The sequence below is a fragment of the Symphalangus syndactylus genome, chromosome 9 (assembly GCF_028878055.3).
Source record: "Symphalangus syndactylus isolate Jambi chromosome 9, NHGRI_mSymSyn1-v2.1_pri, whole genome shotgun sequence".
Lineage (NCBI taxonomy): Eukaryota > Metazoa > Chordata > Mammalia > Primates > Hylobatidae > Symphalangus > Symphalangus syndactylus.
The window spans coordinates 86,974,144-86,991,302 of NC_072431.2; the positions used below are offsets into that span (position 1 = coordinate 86,974,144).

Here is a 17,159-nt window from a genome sequence, read left to right on the forward strand (position 1 = left end):
CTCACTTCTTTTTTTGTTGTTGTTTGTTTTTGAGATGGAGTTTTGCTTTTGTTGCCCAGGCTGGAGTGCAATGCAATTAGGCTCACTGCAACCTCTGCCTTCCAGGTTCAAGTGATTCTCCTGCCTTAGCCTTCCTGAGTAGCTGGGATTACAGTCATGTGCCACCACGCCTGGTTAATTTTTGTATTTTTAGTAGAGATGGGGTTTCACCATGTTGTCAGACTGGTCTCAAACTCCTGACCTCAGGTGATCCACCCGCCTTGGCCTCCCAAAGTGCTGGGATTACAGGCATGACTTTCCTTGCCCAGCCAAAGTCTAACTTCTTAATACCATCACCTTGGGGGTTAAGTTCCAACCTATGAATTTTGGAAAAACACATACATTCAACCTGCAGCAAAGACGTATTCCAAGGCTGAAAATGTTTTCCTAAAACTCTAGGCCTACAGAAATACTTTTTATCCTGCAAAAATTTTGCTTAACCTTTTCTTTTTCCAGTCTTCCATCACGAAAACAGTGGTTCTCAACAGAATGATTTTGCCTCCTAGGAGAATTATGGCAATGCCTGGAAACATTTTTGGTTGTGACAGCTGGGGGTGGTCGTGGTGGTGCTACTGTACCTAGTGGGCAAACTCACTCTTTCAAGGCATTTTATAAGGGCCTTACTCCCATTCATGACTCTGCCCTCATCATTTAATCACTTCTTAAAGGCCCCACCTCTTAACATCATCACATTGGTGATTAAGTTTCAACATATGAATTCTGGGAGACCCATCCTTCAAACCACATCAGGCATTCTTATGTCCTTTTGGTGAACTAGGAGGCTGAGACTCAGATAGGTTAAGAAAGCTTCCCAGGTTCTACTGAGAGTTGGAGCAGGCATGAAACCTGGGTTTGCCTTTTGCTGTGTGGCACCTGCCTCAGGAGCTGAAGGGTGCTGCCTCCATGCCAGAAACCACGCTGGCTGCAGAGGGCAAACCCGAAAAATAAGATGTTGCCCTGATCCAGTTTCAAAGCTAACACAAAGTGGCCAGGGAGGGATGGAAGGAGAGACGCAGACAGTAGATTAGAGCAGTGTTTTCTCAAGCTGTTTTGCACAGAAGCATAGAGATGGGGAGGAGGAAGAGCCTGAGGGGCTCAGTGGACCAGCCACCTCTCCTCCTTGCCAGAGCCTGGCTTCACTTTCATATGTTCTAGATTGGAGAACGAGATTCCAGCTAAAAGGGTTTGGAAACCTTTGTGTTTTAAAAGAATTCAAGAGAAGATGAACATAAATTTGTCTTGAGAAGGTTCAGGAAATCATGAAGAAATCATGAAGGAACTATGCAGTATTTTAAGTGGATTTTCAGGGTAGGAAATTTGTGCCCATATAAATGAGAGAAGAAGAACAGAAGAAACAATTGCGCACATATGGGCAGCAGAGCAAAGCCTAAGGAAGCGTGGGGAGGGCAGAGGAGGAGCTGCCCGGGAGAGGCAGATGGTGTCTCAAGGCAGGTGGTCTTCATGTTTTGGCTGTCCTGAGAATCCGAGGAGTCCAGACTCCATTTTGTAGACAGTAGGGAATTAGTAAAGAGGTCTGTGCTGAGTAAAGGGGGGATAAATGGCAAAAAGAGATAAAGAAGGGAAGACACTCGGGGTAGGGTGAGCATATTTGTACCATATACATGAGGCATTCACAATATGCCAGGAGCTGATGTGTAGAACAGTTTGTAGAACCCAGCATCAAGTCCATAGGTGATAAGAATAGTGCATTGATGAATGCATATCTAAGATATTTGTTTTCCACTAATAATTAAGCTAAGACATTTGTACCAAATGGCGTCTTGGCTGTAAGAGATTTATTTATTTTTTACACACAGATGTAATTTTTATATAGATTTTGGCTTCTCCTGGCGTGGCTAGCTCCTGTAACCTTGGCTTATCTCCTGTGACACATATTGATAAGCTAAAATGTGCCCTTCCGTATTTTTTATCTGAATCATATAATCACATACTAATATATTTATATTTACATATCTCTAGCTACATACACACAGGCTTGGGGTTACTATTTGTCAATTTTTGAATTGCATTTTTCATGCTTTTCTGCTTTTCTTCTCTCAACAATATCTTGAGGAAATCTCTCTCTATCACGTGGTAAGGTTCTAATTCAGTCTTTTTTATGCCCCATATGACTGTGCAGTGTGGATCTGCTGTAACACATTTAACTATTCCCCTGCCGATGGACATTTGCATTGCTTCTAGGTTTGTGTCTTTACAAACAATGCTGAAATAAACACACCTGTGTGTTTTGTGCGGCAGTCCAGCATAGCTTTTAAAAGTCTGCACTAGGCCAGGCACGGTGGCTCACGGCTGTAATCCCAGCACTTTGGGAGGCCGAGGCAGGCCGATCATGAGGTCAGGAGTTTGAGACCAGCCTGGCCTAAATAGTGAAACCCCGTCTCTACTAAAAATACAAAAATTAGCTGGGTGTGGTAGCGGGTGCCTGTAGTCCCAGCTACTCAGGAGGCTGAGGCAGGAGAATTGCTTGAACCAGGGAGATGGAGGTTGCAGTGAGCCAAGATCGTGCCATGGCACTCCAGCCTGGTGACAGAGCAAGACTCCGTCTAAAAAAAAAAAAAGTCTGCACTCTAGAGTCAGACTGCCTGTGATCGCTCCCTACCTCTGTCACTTACTAGCTCTTATATTGGGCAAGTTTAAACCTCTGTCACTTACTAGCTCTTATATTGGGCAAGTTTAAACCTCTGTCACTTACCAGCTCTTATATTGGGCAAGTTTAAACCTCCATGGGTATCAGTTTCCTCATTTGTAAAATAGAGGATTATACTAGGTTATGTAATTCACGTTGAGCCTTTGCAAAAATACCTGGCCCATAATAAGGGCTCAATAAATATTACCTGTTATTATAAAAGTACCGAATATTAGTGCTTTTGTTTCTATGAGATAACTTTATGGGCTAAAGGGTATAGGGGTTTTAAAAATTTTAGTTTATACTGTGGATTGCATTTCCCCCGAAAGGCTATAAAATTACTTTCATGCATGTTTCTACCAACAATGCATGAAAGCATCCGTTTACTCATGTCCCCTCCAAAAATAAACAACTTTAATTTTGGGCAATTTGATCATTATAAAGTGATATATCATTGTTACCTTAGTTTTCATTTCCTTCACCATTAGAAAAGCTGAAATTTTTTAACGGGTTTATCAATCATTCGCATTTGTTCTTCTCTGACCAACTTTTTCATATTCTTTGCCAGTTTTCCCAGGGTTGTATCTCCTCTTTTTTTCAAGTTGTAAGAGCTCTTTGAAATTTGTATTACAGATTTTCAACCTCTGATTTTCTTGAGTTGCAAAGATTAATTTTCAAGATCAAAGCTTGTCTTTTGACCTTGTTTATGGTATTTTTGTCATAAAAGTATTTTAACTTTTATATATTCAAATACTTTTTTTTTTTTTTTTGAGATGGAGTCTCACTCTGTTGCCCAGGCTGGGGTGCAGTGGCACAATCCAGGCCCACTGCAACCTTTGCCACCCGAGTTCAAGCAATTCTCCTGCCTCAGCCTCCCGAGTAGCTGGGATTACAGGCATGTGCCACTAGGCCTGGTTAATTTTTGTATTCTTTAGTAGAGACGGGGTTTCACCATGTTGGCCAGGCTGGTCTCAAACTCCTGACCTCAAGTGATCCACCCGCCTCGGCCTCCTAAAGTGTTGGGATTACAGGCGTGAGCCACTGTGCCCGGCCTTTCTTTTCTTTTATAGATTCTAGTTGTTGATTAAAAAGATTGATTGTCTCTAAAAAGGTCTCTACCACTCAAGGTTTCTTGAGTTCATTTTATGTTCTCAATAATTTTTATGTTCTAGCATATGCATAAATTCACCTAGATTTTCCTGAAGAAATTTCATTCCTTTTTTTCACGCATTTTCAAAGTAGAGAGGAATCTAACATAATTTTCTTTTGGTTGCATACCCAGTTACAGTACTGGCATCATTAACTAAATAGTTAATTTTTTTCCTACTGGAAGTTTCTCACACATTCTGAAGAAAGCTGGGTTCAGAAATAGGACAGGCAGAATCCCAACCAATCCCGCACATTCTATGGTGACTTCTCATCTAACCTTTGCTCCACATCTTCTTTGAGAATTGATAGGGAGGCTACTGAGATTCAGCCAGAGATGGGGTCAGCAAAGCTCTTGTAGGTGTTCGTGAAAGAACCCAGGGACTGTTGTTAGGGGCTGGGGCTGGGGCTGGGGCTGGGGCTTACCTGATCTTAAATTCAGATCAAAAGTCCACACTGAGCTCTTCCGTCAGGAGGGCCCTGGGAGGTTGAAGGGCCATGAGACACCCAGTGCGATCTCATAATGTTGTGGTTTCTACCTACTAATTCAAGTCTCTGTAGATGTAGCAAGGGATATTTAAAATGTGTTATCCAGGACTTCTTAAGTTCCATAAAACTCTACAATTACACTTAATACCCACTTACCCACTTGGCCAAACTCTAAACATGCACAAAAGAGCTTTCCTCCTCCCCCACTTCCCCTTGCTAAAGACCTGAAAGCAGAAGATTTTTACCACCCAGGTAGTATCTGCTTGGGAAGGGAGAGAGGTCAGGGCTGGGGCAGAAGGGGGCAGGGGAGTCCGTTTATTTTGCAGTTAGCAAAGGGCCTTGGGATCCTCTTGGAAATTTTGGTTTGAGAGGTGGTAAAATGTCTGATTATGACAACTGTAAGGTTAGATTCGTCACCACCACAGACATAAATGAGCACACAGACATTTTGGTGGCTGCAGAGAAACTGATTAACAGCATCACATCTGAAATCTGGCTCTGAAAATCCTTCTCACACTGACAATTATGTAAAGAGTGACTCATAACGTAGTCATTTCTTAAAATGATACACGTTAGCACAAGCATAGGCCACATAACCACATTTCACTTAATGACAGACCACATATACAACGGTGTCTCAAAAGATTATAACGGAGCTGCCCTATACAGGTGTGCCATTTCTTATCTTCTATACAATAATTTTACTGTACTTTTTCTATGTTTAGCTATGTTGAGATACACAAATACTTGCTATTGTGTTACAGTTGCCTAAGGTATTCAGTATAGTAACATGTTGTGTAGGTTTGTTGCCCAGGAGCAATAAGCTATACCATAGAGCATAGGTGCGAGGTAGGCTCTGCCATCTAGGTTTGTGTAATTCCACTCTATGATGTTCACGCAATGATAAAATTGCTTAGTGATGCATTTTTCAGAAGTATCCCTGTCGTTAACTGACACATGACTGTACTTAAGACAAAGAAAATGTGTCTGAGGCTCTGGTACTCTTCCTAGGAATAGAGAAGGAACCCACCTATTTCAATTGTTCAGACTTTTAGGGCATCTTAGATTTGCTCCAGGAAAAGTGACATTCAGAATGATTGGGACAAAAAGAATTTCCAGTGGTGATTTCAGAGAGAATAGTTGGTAGGAGCTTAAATGACACTCAACAATGAGTGAGAAGCTCCAAATTTATTTATTTATCTTTACCGTTTTTATTTTATTTTAGTTTAAATATTCTGAACTAAAAATTGAAATGAGATAAAAATTCTCATTAACCAAGGAGTTTTACCTGAGAAGTATTCCATCCATCCATCCATCCTTCCATTCAACCATCCGTCTATCTGTCCAGCCTCTCTTCTTCCCTCCCTCCTTTCTTTTTTTCCTTCCTTCCACACATATTTACTGAGTGCCAAGTTTGTGACTAGGAAAGCTACAGGCAAGACTCTGGTCTCACTGGGCTTACATTTTTGGGAAGAAACGACAATGAATATAAACATATTAATACTTTATATAGTGATAAATTCAGTCAATATATTAAAGTAAGATGTTAAGTTGGAAAATTATAAATGGATGCACTATTTTAAATTGAGTGCTCAGGAAAGACCCTTAGAGAAGGGAATGTTTGAACTTAAATGTGAATCCTATATAAACATAATAGTTTGAAACTATATGCATTTGCAATATTCATGCATTGTATTAGACATAAAAATAAATTTGGACCTTTCACAATTCATTTATAGTTTTGTTTTTTATGCCTCCATTCAAAATATGTGAGCATTTTAACTTGGTAGTTTCTTATACATAATTTTGTAGCAAGTAAATGAAGAGTTTCTAATGACACAAAGTTTTGGTAAATATTAAAAATGTTGAAATAACATATCTCACAGCATCTGGGAGTGTGCAACTATAATCTGGCTAACTCAGATTATAAAGAAGTATCATTTAAAATAGAGGGTACTACATAAGGAATGGTAGGTTGATTTTTAAAAAGGTGTCTTTGCACTGATAAGTATTTGGTAGAATTTTAGGTGATCACCAGTGTCATTTCAAGCTATTTAGCCTATCATATACTTAACCTCCCACTATTTATAATCTATCACCAAGTTTTGTTCATTCACTTGTTCATGCTCCTTCTGAAAAATCTTTCCATTTATACTGCTTCTGCCCTATTTTGATTCTTTAATCTCTCTTCCAACAACTATTTCACTAGCCTCTTAAATGACACCCCTATTGCCCACTCCAGTTCATCTTCCACTTGTAACCAGAGTTGACTTTCTGAGTTTAATACAGATCTGATCAGGATCTTCCTTTACTAATGAAATGCCTGGCTCCCTGTCATTGTCATCTTCATGACAAAACCCAAACGCCTAGGAATGCCATCAAATGCTTTTCCCTACCGGACACCAGGATGCCTTTCCAGCCTCTTTCTGTCCTCTGAGGCCACACCAAACTGACATCTGCTATGAACGCTGGGCCCTCCATCTAGAATTCCCCACTCCTCTTCTCTGCCAGCCAATTTTTCTCATTCATTTTTCCAAAGTTCCTTGTACCTCATTATTACAATACAATGTGATAAGCACTATAATAGAGGTATGCACAGTGTTGGTCACATTGTATTTTAATTTGACCAATTATATATCTGATTTTGCCTTTGAATGGGGGCTAGATCCTGATGATAGAGCCATGATACCGGGGTTCCTACTCCTACCTGGTCCTCGACTATCTCCGTGGCTTTGTTTATATCTGCGCCTCATTTTCCTTATCTGTAAAAGTAAGATAACTCAGTATCTGGGTTATAATGTTGTAATAATAACATTATATCTGGGTTATAATATTGTTAGACAGTGCCTGGTATATTTAGCAGGTTCTCAATGGATCCTTCATTATTTAGCTTAATTATTAAATTCTGTATCCCTAAAGATAGAAAATCAGGATACAATAAATATGAAAAGGATAAAAAAGTAGCATATGAGTGCCTCATCAATATGCAAATGACATCATCATAATCAAAGAATGAAGATATGAAATTTGGAATAGGCTGGGCACTTTGGCTCACGCCTGTAATCCCAGCACTTTGGGAGGCCGAGGAGGGTGGATCACCTGAGGTCAGGAGTTCGAGACCAGCCTGACCAACATGGTGAAACCCTGTCTCTACTAAAAATACAAAAATTAGCTGGGTGTGGTGGCATGCACCTGTAATCCCAGCTACTTGGGAGGCTGAGGCAGGAGACTCGCTTGAACCCAGGAGTGGAGGTTGCAGTGAGCCAAGATTGCACTCGGCCTGGGGGACAAGAGCGAAACTCCATCTCAAAAAAAAAAAGAAAAGAAAAGAAAAAAGAAATTTGGAATAGTATTCCAAGACTTCTGTCATCAAAGACACAACAGACACACACTGTTCTGTAAATTATAAGATTTCTGGTGGATGGGTTGAAGGTCCTGAAATGTATAGGCTCTTATGGTAATTTTTCATTCCCTGCTCTCCTGTCCTCCACTAATTTCCCATCTTTTTCTGCCCTGCTCTGTGACCTAGGGACTGGCCACTGTAGGTTGCAGTATCTGGAGAGCCTCTGTCCTCTGGTTTATGGTTGGGTTTGGCCATTGGGACTGAAGGGTGGAAGAAGAGTGTTGATTGAGAGTGTTATTTCCCTGCTTTGCCCTGCTGTGGTCAGGTCTGGCAGGGGCTGTGTCCATGAGTAACCACAGTATCCATGGGTGGTCCCTTATAGACTCCAGCTTTGAAAGAGCTCTGCTGACTCTATCTCCTCTCTCTCCTTGGCCTGAATATTATGACTGCTGACTTTGACATAGTCCTTTCAGTTTGGAAGTCAGTCGTACAAATAAGTAATGAAACAGCAATTGCAGAAAGTCTCTTTAGGCCAAAGGCAACAAAACAAAACAAAAATCCTGACCAAAAACCAAAACCAAAAAACAAAACCCACAAACAGTTTTTTTTTCCCAGCTTACTCAACGTGTGTAACACAGAATTTTCACTATATTTATTCATATTGGTACATCTCAACACTGGACTAGAAAGAAAGGAAGTGGGTGGAATCATAATGCCCTGCTAGGGCTTTTGATTACGCTGGCTCTATTCCAATGGATACAAAGCCCACACACAGGGAGCAGGAAGCCGAGAATGTCAAGTATCTACTCTCAAAGGGCAGCTTTCAGAGGAAGGACACAGTGTCAGGGGTTTCTCCATTGATGTCTTCTGGCAGTGCCTCGCCTGGAAGTGGCTGCTGCAGGACCACGTGCAGTGTGAGAAGAAGGAGGAGGCCTTCCTTCAGTAACAAGCAGCACTCATGCGTCGTGGAGAGCAGATTCCCAGAGTGTAAAGCTCTTAAGGGACATGTGCATTTATTGCTGACTTTGCAAGGGCTTTAAAACCACAGATAATACAGAAAAGTGTGAACTTTGAGCAATTAATTGCACATGGCAGGAGGGAGCACTCTATTAATCTTAACCCTAGTAGAAGGAAGAGATTGGTGTGACTTGTGGAATAATATTTATGCACCCAGTGGTCAGGGAGATGTTCTGAACACCTGAAAGTGCCAGGTTGTGTGCTAGAGTGAAATAAGACAAAAGTGTCTCTGTTCCAATAGAGCTTATTTTTCAGAGGGAACTCAGAAAATGTGTAAGAGGCTGGGACACAGAAGAAGGTCAGCGAAGGATAAAGAAGCAGAATAACAACAAAAAAAGATAAAATTGACCACTGCAAAGATGCTGCCTCCAGCCACAGCTGGGTACCCTGTCAATCCTGAGTGATGTTTAATCCTTTGAAGCCTTATAATGGATTTTTGCTAGGGATTAAAAAAGTATAATCATGTAAGAGCAGCTGTGTTAAAACATTAATATAAACTCTACTCAGTGCATTTGGTTTCTCAGTTATTCCTCCATAGCAAACCAATCAGTATTAAATGTGTGTATGCTAAGTGGTAATAATTCTTCCAGTTAAAGGAAAACTCCAGTCCTTTCACTATTTCGCTAGCCTACAAGCAACTGACTTTTAAATTCATCTATTTTTTATTAATGATTATGATAACATATAAAATTATGCTCAGCAGTACAAAATAGATCCATTTAGCTCATCAGCATTTTATACATTTATAAATTTTATAAAATATGAATACCAATTTCACAGCATTTTCTGATCTGCCTTACTAGAGAATAAAATTTCTATTTTTGGAAAAAACCAGCAACAACTTTTGAAGCTGACCTGTGTTTGCCATGTTTATTTCGGGTCTGTGGTTATGCTTATCTCTGATTCCAGAGTGAAGGGAGGTGGCAGGGCGTGGGTGTCCATGAAGGCACCTCTGTCCTCCCTGCAGGCCAAATCCTGCCCTGGTTTGTCCTATGTCAAGGGACAATGTCCTGCTTTACAAAGTCAAGGCTGTGCCCATAGAAAGCCTTGTAATCTTTTGGCTTCTCTGTTTCCTCATGAGTGATGCACAGGATCTGATGATTGTCATCCTCTTCAGAGCCTCCATGAATCTCCTGATGAACTCCCTCAGAAGGTGGAAGGAACGCCTGACACGGATCTGAGCTCAGCAGCAGCCACGCCCACGCTGTGGGCAGTTAAGAGGCAGCCAGTGGTACCAGTTGTGAGCGATCAGATTTGAAGCCTCAGGATTCTGGTTTCCTGAGTGTCATGGACCTGCGGGATGCAGGAATGACAGCGACAGGTCTTCAGGCAGGTGCCACAGCACCCACACACTGCCAGCATTTTGTGCAAAATACCCAAAGCCACATCACCAGATCTGGGCTCTCCTAGCCTCCCTTTGCTAAAATGCTGGCCAAAGAGCTTAACGAGTCACTCAGGGGCGCAAGATAGGTGAAAACCTGCATGTTTTGTTTGTTAAACTATTTGCCACATGGCACAAGATGGTTTACGGTATGAAAATAAACAAGGAATAACTGCGGCATCATGGTTTTGTTAAGATGTCCCAAAGCTGATCAGGGCTTCCTGTTAAAATCTAAATGACACTCTTCCTAGGTGGCTTACGTTCAGTCAGCTGTGGCTCTGTGCAAAGAAAATCAGTTTTCCTTACTCAGAAATTTGGAGCCACTGATAAGAGAAGAAAAGTGTGACTCCACATGGAGGGTCATTATACGATCTGATCTCTGACCCCGTGGAGGTGAAGGGGCTTGTTCTGCATGCCAGGCTGAGGACTCTTGGGACTGAGGCATTCAGAGTTGGAGCTTTAAATCAGAAGGGAGTTCCCTGCCCATTTCATCACAAGTCAGCAGCATCCAAAGAGTGGTGCTGAAGAAAATCTCATTACCTTGGGCTCAGTTTAGATTGCTAGTCGGCTTAGAAAGCTACCTGCAATCGTGTTTCCAGGATGCATCACAGATACTCTCCACATGAGTGAGAACATCAGCAGATGAAACTCAGCACGCTTAGTGCGGGGCCAAGTCCTCTAACAAAGGACTCAGCGGTTAACCTGAATTTCGAGGACAGACACTGTCAAGCCCTCATCAGGGATCCATCCAGAGAACTTTGGTAATTCTTGCAAAATCCCTGTATCACACAATTTCCTTCCTTAATGTGATAAAGTGTAACGGACACATCTACAGAGCCTCTTCAGCCCTGCAATGCATAGATGAGCAGAAGGCCACAAAGCCAGGTTGGTTGCAGGGACGGGGCAGCAGGCGAGCCATGGTCATTGTGGAAAGCGACGGAGGCCACTCTTAACAGGCAGTTCAGCCAAGTGTGGGCCACAGTATCTTCTGTGCTTCCCATGAGGCCTTCACCTGTGGCCTTATTTTGTGGCTGCACTGAAACATGCTTGACACCAAGGTTTTCTTCAAACGTCAGCTTCCATTCATCCCACCGTGGTACTTGTCCCTGTTGTCCTATGCCACCATCTTCTCTTTTTGTAAGATTCACAGACTCCAATCCCTACTCCCTGACCCCCTACCTTGGACAGAGCGAGATATTTTTCCCTTGTGATTGAATACAATTCTCAGGCTTATCTATGTATCTCAGGCAAACATATGCTCACATATGTATATGTGTGTATAAGTGAGCATTTAAGATATTGTATTGTGATTGTTGGTTGGCTCATGTGTTCCTCACATTAGTCTCTTTGAGGCATGAGACTTTGCTCATTTTATGTTTGTATCCTCCCAGCACATACTATGTGCTTAATTTATAATTGTTAAATTAGCGAAGGTATTCCTGACACTACCTAGCATAGTCTTATGTGGTAAGATACTTGATGAAAATATTTCTCTGTTGATTGCTGGTTCCAATTCATGATCTCTAAGACACTATCTTAAATTTCATGCTCACAAACTAAGAGCTAGTTGAGGGATTGTATTAGGTATAATCTGTGTACGTGTATATTCCTGTGTTACAGGTCACAGCACTCTCTACCATCAGAATGGAGCCTGCCTGAATGTGAGCTCAGTGAGAAGCAGATTCCATTCTCGGGCCCGTCCACGGTGACTTGCCTGCTGTGCTCCATCATCCACTTATTCACAAGTTCTGGGGTGACAAAGGGCACGTTTTGTTTCATCTTGTGCCAAACCCTCGATGTGCACTCACTCACCCTACCTCAGCTCAAGAACTTCAGGGCTGGGAGTGCATTCGGAGAGAAGACGTGTGTGCAATATCTGGAAGCCTTAGCACAGGTGGGTTATACTGATGCTCTATAGCCAAATTATAGGAACTTGGGTTCTAAGGCCAGCAGGCCCAGGTGCCACCCCAATGGGTCCCTTCAACAGCAGCATAAATAAGCCATGTCAGAAGAACCCACATTAGCCATCTCCAGGACTCATTTCCCTCTCAACAGCAGGAGCTCCTGCAGTCAGAGCAGCGGCAATTTTCAAATCAGGCATGTGGTGATGCAGCAGGAAAGTGCCTGCATCCCAGGTGTCCCAGTAGCTTTCTGGAGACCTCTAATACCCACATCTGCACCACAAAACTGCACAGCATTGACCGATACCAATCTTCTTACACATATCACTAACTGGTAATAGAATGCCTCAACAGCAGACAACCCAAGAACCAAAGACATACTGGATTTTCAAGTCAGAAGAAGGCTTAGAGATCATCTGACCTAATAGCCATATTTTACAGTAACATGCAGAAGCCAGTGTCCACAGTGCTAAAGCCATTGGCCCAAGGTCAAAGAATTTCAAACCCATAAATACCTCCAAGAAGCCTCCACTGGGACCTTATGATTTTAGTAAAATTATCGACATTTATGACCTATATCTACTGATCTTAGTGTCTTCTCAGTAGGCAGTTATTCTTTCTCACATCAATTTGCAGTTGCTATATTATCAGCATCCTTGGTAAATTCATCTTGTGTTCTGGGTGAAGACTAACAGATTCTTCCTTCTTGGGCTCTGTCATTCACTGTCATCCCTCATAACATCTGGCCACTGCTCTAAACACAGTGGCCTTTGAGAAATGCTGTTGAATTCTGACTAAGAAAGAGGAAAATTTTCAAATACAAGAAAGTGAACATTACAGAGCTTACCACTCAAGATGGTTTTCTACAAATGCGGACATGGGGCTGATCTGCACCGTGTAAGTATCATTTGCCGAGTACTCAAAGAGTCCATAGTAAGGGTTGAAGAGCTCCTGAGACAGAAGGAAGAAGAATTCCCGCGAGGGGCCACTGTAGTCCAGGCTGCAAAGAAAGCAGAGGTCTAGGAAGCTCATTCTGTGCCCAGAGGTGGGGGGACCTGTTTGCACCCAGACTCTAGTGTGCCCTTTCAGAGTTGGGTGCTGGGGAAAGCAGAGAGCAGCCTCTGCTCTTTGGAGTGAATACCAATGGAAGTATCAATTTGCTGTAGAAAATGAGGATGCAGTAATTGGTTTGGAGATGTTTCTTAACCAGATGTCCATGAATAAACTCTTATGGCAGCTTTCCTTAGTGTTTTCTTTTGATCATCTAACCCCTCTGAGCTAAAACACACAGCTGGCCCATTGAATACAAGGCCTTTGTTGTGGGACACATAAAAGAATTTCCTGCAACAGTGAATGTGTGCATGCATGTGTGTGTGTATGTGGGTGGACTGAAAAGGCTTCCAAGTTCATTTTGATACGCCCTCCTACATGGCTTGCCCTTCATGGTCGAGGTGGTTTCCCATGAAATCACTGAAATGATATGAAAAGTTTGGCATGAAGTTGTATACATGCACTTTAAGAGAAAGAGTTTTTTTAAATTAGATATTCAGAGGGGCATACCACCTAAAAAGGAAAGATCCAGTGCCCTGGGACTGTATTTTTGGCTTATCCTTTTGTGCATGTCAATAATCTTAGGTTTTTGAAGAACGTGGCATTTTTTAAAGCTTGGCAATACCTGAAAAGAAGGACCGCCTGGGAGGATGTGATCAGAATCGCATTGGGGTGAAGGCTGACAGCGACCCTGCTCCTTCTTGAGAAAAATCACCCCTGATCCTGAGGTTCTGGCCCACCCATGCTTAGTGTCTGCATAAAACTCCTGGTGCCTCACCCCTCCTCTCCAACGAAGGTGACGTAGAGCTTGTTTCGCTGGAGCTCTTTCCGCGAATAGGCCATCACCTGATTGAAGGTTCCCTCCAACAAATGATCCCGGCGAATAATGAGCCTGAGAAGGAGAAGGGGTGGTGAGCGTTGGCCCTGAAGTCAGGATGCTGGACAGTGTTCTAAGTGAGTTGTGAGTGCCCAGGTTTAGGTTCTCACTCCCCAGCCTCTCCAACGAGAGAGGAAAGAGCAGGACGCAGGTTCCATCAGTTCATTGAGGGATTATCTGAATACGCTCTTCAAAACATCAGGAGCACAAAGAAAATGTGTACACTTCTCGTGCATTCCATCATATGGAACTACTTTTAAGATAATTCACTTTGATCAACTCATAGGATATTGCTTAAGATTCCTGAGTTTGGGTTCAGCTTTGTGAGATGAAAATAATAAACCCAGAAGGGAAAATATAAACAACATTTTACGTAGACTTCAGTTACAAAGTTACCAAGAGTTTAAATTTGACCAATGAGTTAATTTTTTTTCCCAAGAATACGTGAAGGGAAATATGAGATTTTTTATTTAGTTCAAGATTCCTTGTTTTCTGAAAAGGTCTACCCTGTGATTTTCGACATGCCTTTGTCTAAAATCTTCTGTTCTTTCTCATTCTCTTTCCCTCTCTTACCTTCTCTTCCTGCCTCCCTTCCAATTTCTTAACGTCCTTTCCTCTTTCCTTCCATCTTCCCAACTTCCTTCTTCCCCCGCTTCAGACCATAACCACTACCCCACCAGAGTAGCCAATCTCAAAAACAGTATTACAAGGATGTAGGGGAGAAAGGGATTGAAAAATCCACTGTCTGAATTCAGTGCCAAGCACTGGAGCACTCACTTAATTTTCCCTGGACCCTGACCAAATCCTTTGGCTTCCAGTTTTCTGTAGAAATTGCGGAGCTTGGCCTCAAAGTCTCTCCGGTAGGGGGAAGGGGCTCTTGCACTGGCTCTCTGTAAACCTGCAGAGAGAAGCACACAGAGGTCATCACTTTCTTTTTTCTTCTTCTTTTTTTTTTTTTTTTTTCTTTTTTGAGAAGGAGTCTTGCTCTGTTGCCCACGCTGGAGTGCAGTGGTGTGATCTCGGCTCATCGCAACCTCCACCTCCTGGGTTCAAGCGATTCTCCTACTTCAGCCTCCTGAGTAGCTGGGATTATAGGTGTGTGCCACCACACCTGGCTGATATTTTTTTGTATTTTTAGTACAGATAGGGTTTCACCATGTTGACCAGGCTGGTCTCAAACTCCTGACTTCAGGTGATTCACCCGCCTTGGCCTTCCAAAGTGCTGGGATTACAGGCGTGCACTACCACGCCCAACCAATTTTTGTTAATTTTTATATTTTTAGTAGAGATGAGCTTTCACTACATTGGCCAGGCTGGTCTGGAACTCCTGACCTCAAGTGATCCGCCCGCCTAGGCCTCCCAAAGTGCTGGGATTACAGGCATGAGGTCATCACTTTCTGTGGAAGAACAAATACGCAAAGTGACAGTAGAGCAAGAGCTCAATAGAGGCACATTCTGGCATCTCCATATTTTTCTTCTCCAACAAGTCCCTTCATTTCCATCACTCTCTCAGTGACTTTTATAATAAATAGAAATAATATACTAAATTATAAAAATAATATACTAAATTCATTTATGAGTTCTAGTGAGAATAAATATTTAAGTCTTCCTCTCTAATTCTTTCAAGTTATATTTCTCTTAAAAGGACCTGGATGAGCATTTTTCGTAGTTTTAATTGTACTTGCATAATCTAAAATAATTAACATAAACTGAACTGGACTAAACTTTTCTTGTAAGTTGCTACAAGAAGTGATTGAAACTATAATGAGGTAAGTAGGACTTTAGTGTATGTGTCCATCATGCTCCTGTATTGATATTGATGCTCATATAAACATACCTGTACACAAAGGCTCAGAGCATCTAGGAGTTCATATTAGATTAGAGTTTATATTAGATGACCTTGCATCATAAGAGTAAAGTTTACAATAATAATAACTCATTAACTCTATATAGAGGAGAACTTCTGTCTCATTAGAGTGCTTTGTAAATACTTTAATATATATCCCTTTGCACTGGTAAACTCTCAGAAATGAGTATATAATACAAGTTACAATGATTGCTATCCATGAAGGAAAGAAACCCAGTTCTTTGAGATCACAGAATCTGCTGGCTAAGTCTGGGAAGGCTTCTCTGGGGACAATCTGAAGAATAAATAGGCACAAATTAGATTGCATGGGTCAAGAAAAGCTTTGCTTTAACTAAGAGAGGGGATGAGCTGGCAGAAGAAGAGCATTCCAGGTAGAAGATCAGCATGTGCAAAGGTCCTGTGGCAGAATGGAAAGTGGTACTCCAGTTTGTCTGGAGCACAGGGTCCAAGGACCAAAGTGGTACAAAAACAAGGCCTGAGAGGTGGGCAGGAGCTGCACGAAACAGGACAAGGTACATTGTTAAGCAATTTTGTTTTATGCTAAGTGTAGTAGGAAGTCCTTGCATAGTGGCTGGCATGATGACACTTGAATCATAAAAACATCTATCTTCTGCAGAAGAGAACAAAACCCCAGAGGACCAAGGTGGATCTAAAGAGTTCAAATGGGACTAGGCTGGTGTCAGTGGAGATGAAGTGAAGTGGGCAGAGAGGAGATGTATTTAAGAGGCAATGAATTGGATATAGGTAGTGAGGTAAAATAGGATGTCATTTGCTAGGAGACAGCAGGGGTGCTGAGGGTTGGAGGCTTTAGGGGAAATGTTTGAAATAATAGTAGAGGAGATTGAAAAAATGTGCTAGAATTTTCCTTTGGGTATTCAAGGTTCATGTGAGATGAGAGATGACTAATTTAGAATTAATAATCTGCCTTGTGAGGTGAATTTGCCCAAGAGTGCCTGATTGCAGAAGTGGGGGAAGCAGACAGGAAGGTTCATCTAGGGGTGAAGCTCTGCCAGAGGGTGCAAACAAAACAGAGAGGGCCAGGGGAGTTCAGGGCATTGGCAAGGGTGCTACTGAAATGATGAACCGCAGAATCTATGCTGCATCAGGGAAAGACGTTAGAAAGGAAAGGAGAAAAGTCCATGAACCAGAGGCCTTGATGAGGCCAAAGGATGGTGCTGGGAAGGGTAGTGGATCAAGCACATTGGAAGGGAAGAGGAGGTTTGAATTAGTGATTGTGGAGATGATCACAAGGTCAGGAATGTGATTTTGGGAGTAAGTGGTTGAGGCAGGGGAGGAGAAAGTCATTGCAGACAAAGTCTAGAGACTGGGAAGCCAGGGAACAGAATGAGGGTCCCTGTCGATGTTGAAGTCATCCAGGAGGATGGAAAGAACTGCTTGGAAA

General features: G+C 42.2%; 1 protein-coding gene across 7 annotated transcripts in view; it reads right to left on the reverse strand.

The window, feature by feature from the left end:
* The window catches only part of HECW1 (HECT, C2 and WW domain containing E3 ubiquitin protein ligase 1), a 473,895-nt gene that overhangs the window by 40,313 nt on the left and 416,423 nt on the right, over positions 1-17,159 (reverse strand). For all 7 annotated transcript variants that reach the window (XM_055293321.2, XM_055293322.2, XM_055293319.2 and 4 more), the window contains 3 exons: positions 14,668-14,788; positions 13,792-13,905; positions 12,811-12,963 (listed from right to left, as the gene is read on the reverse strand). In XM_055293321.2, coding sequence (XP_055149296.1) covers positions 12,811-12,963; positions 13,792-13,905; positions 14,668-14,788 — 388 coding nt within the window. The remainder of the gene's footprint in view (positions 1-12,810; positions 12,964-13,791; positions 13,906-14,667; positions 14,789-17,159) is intronic.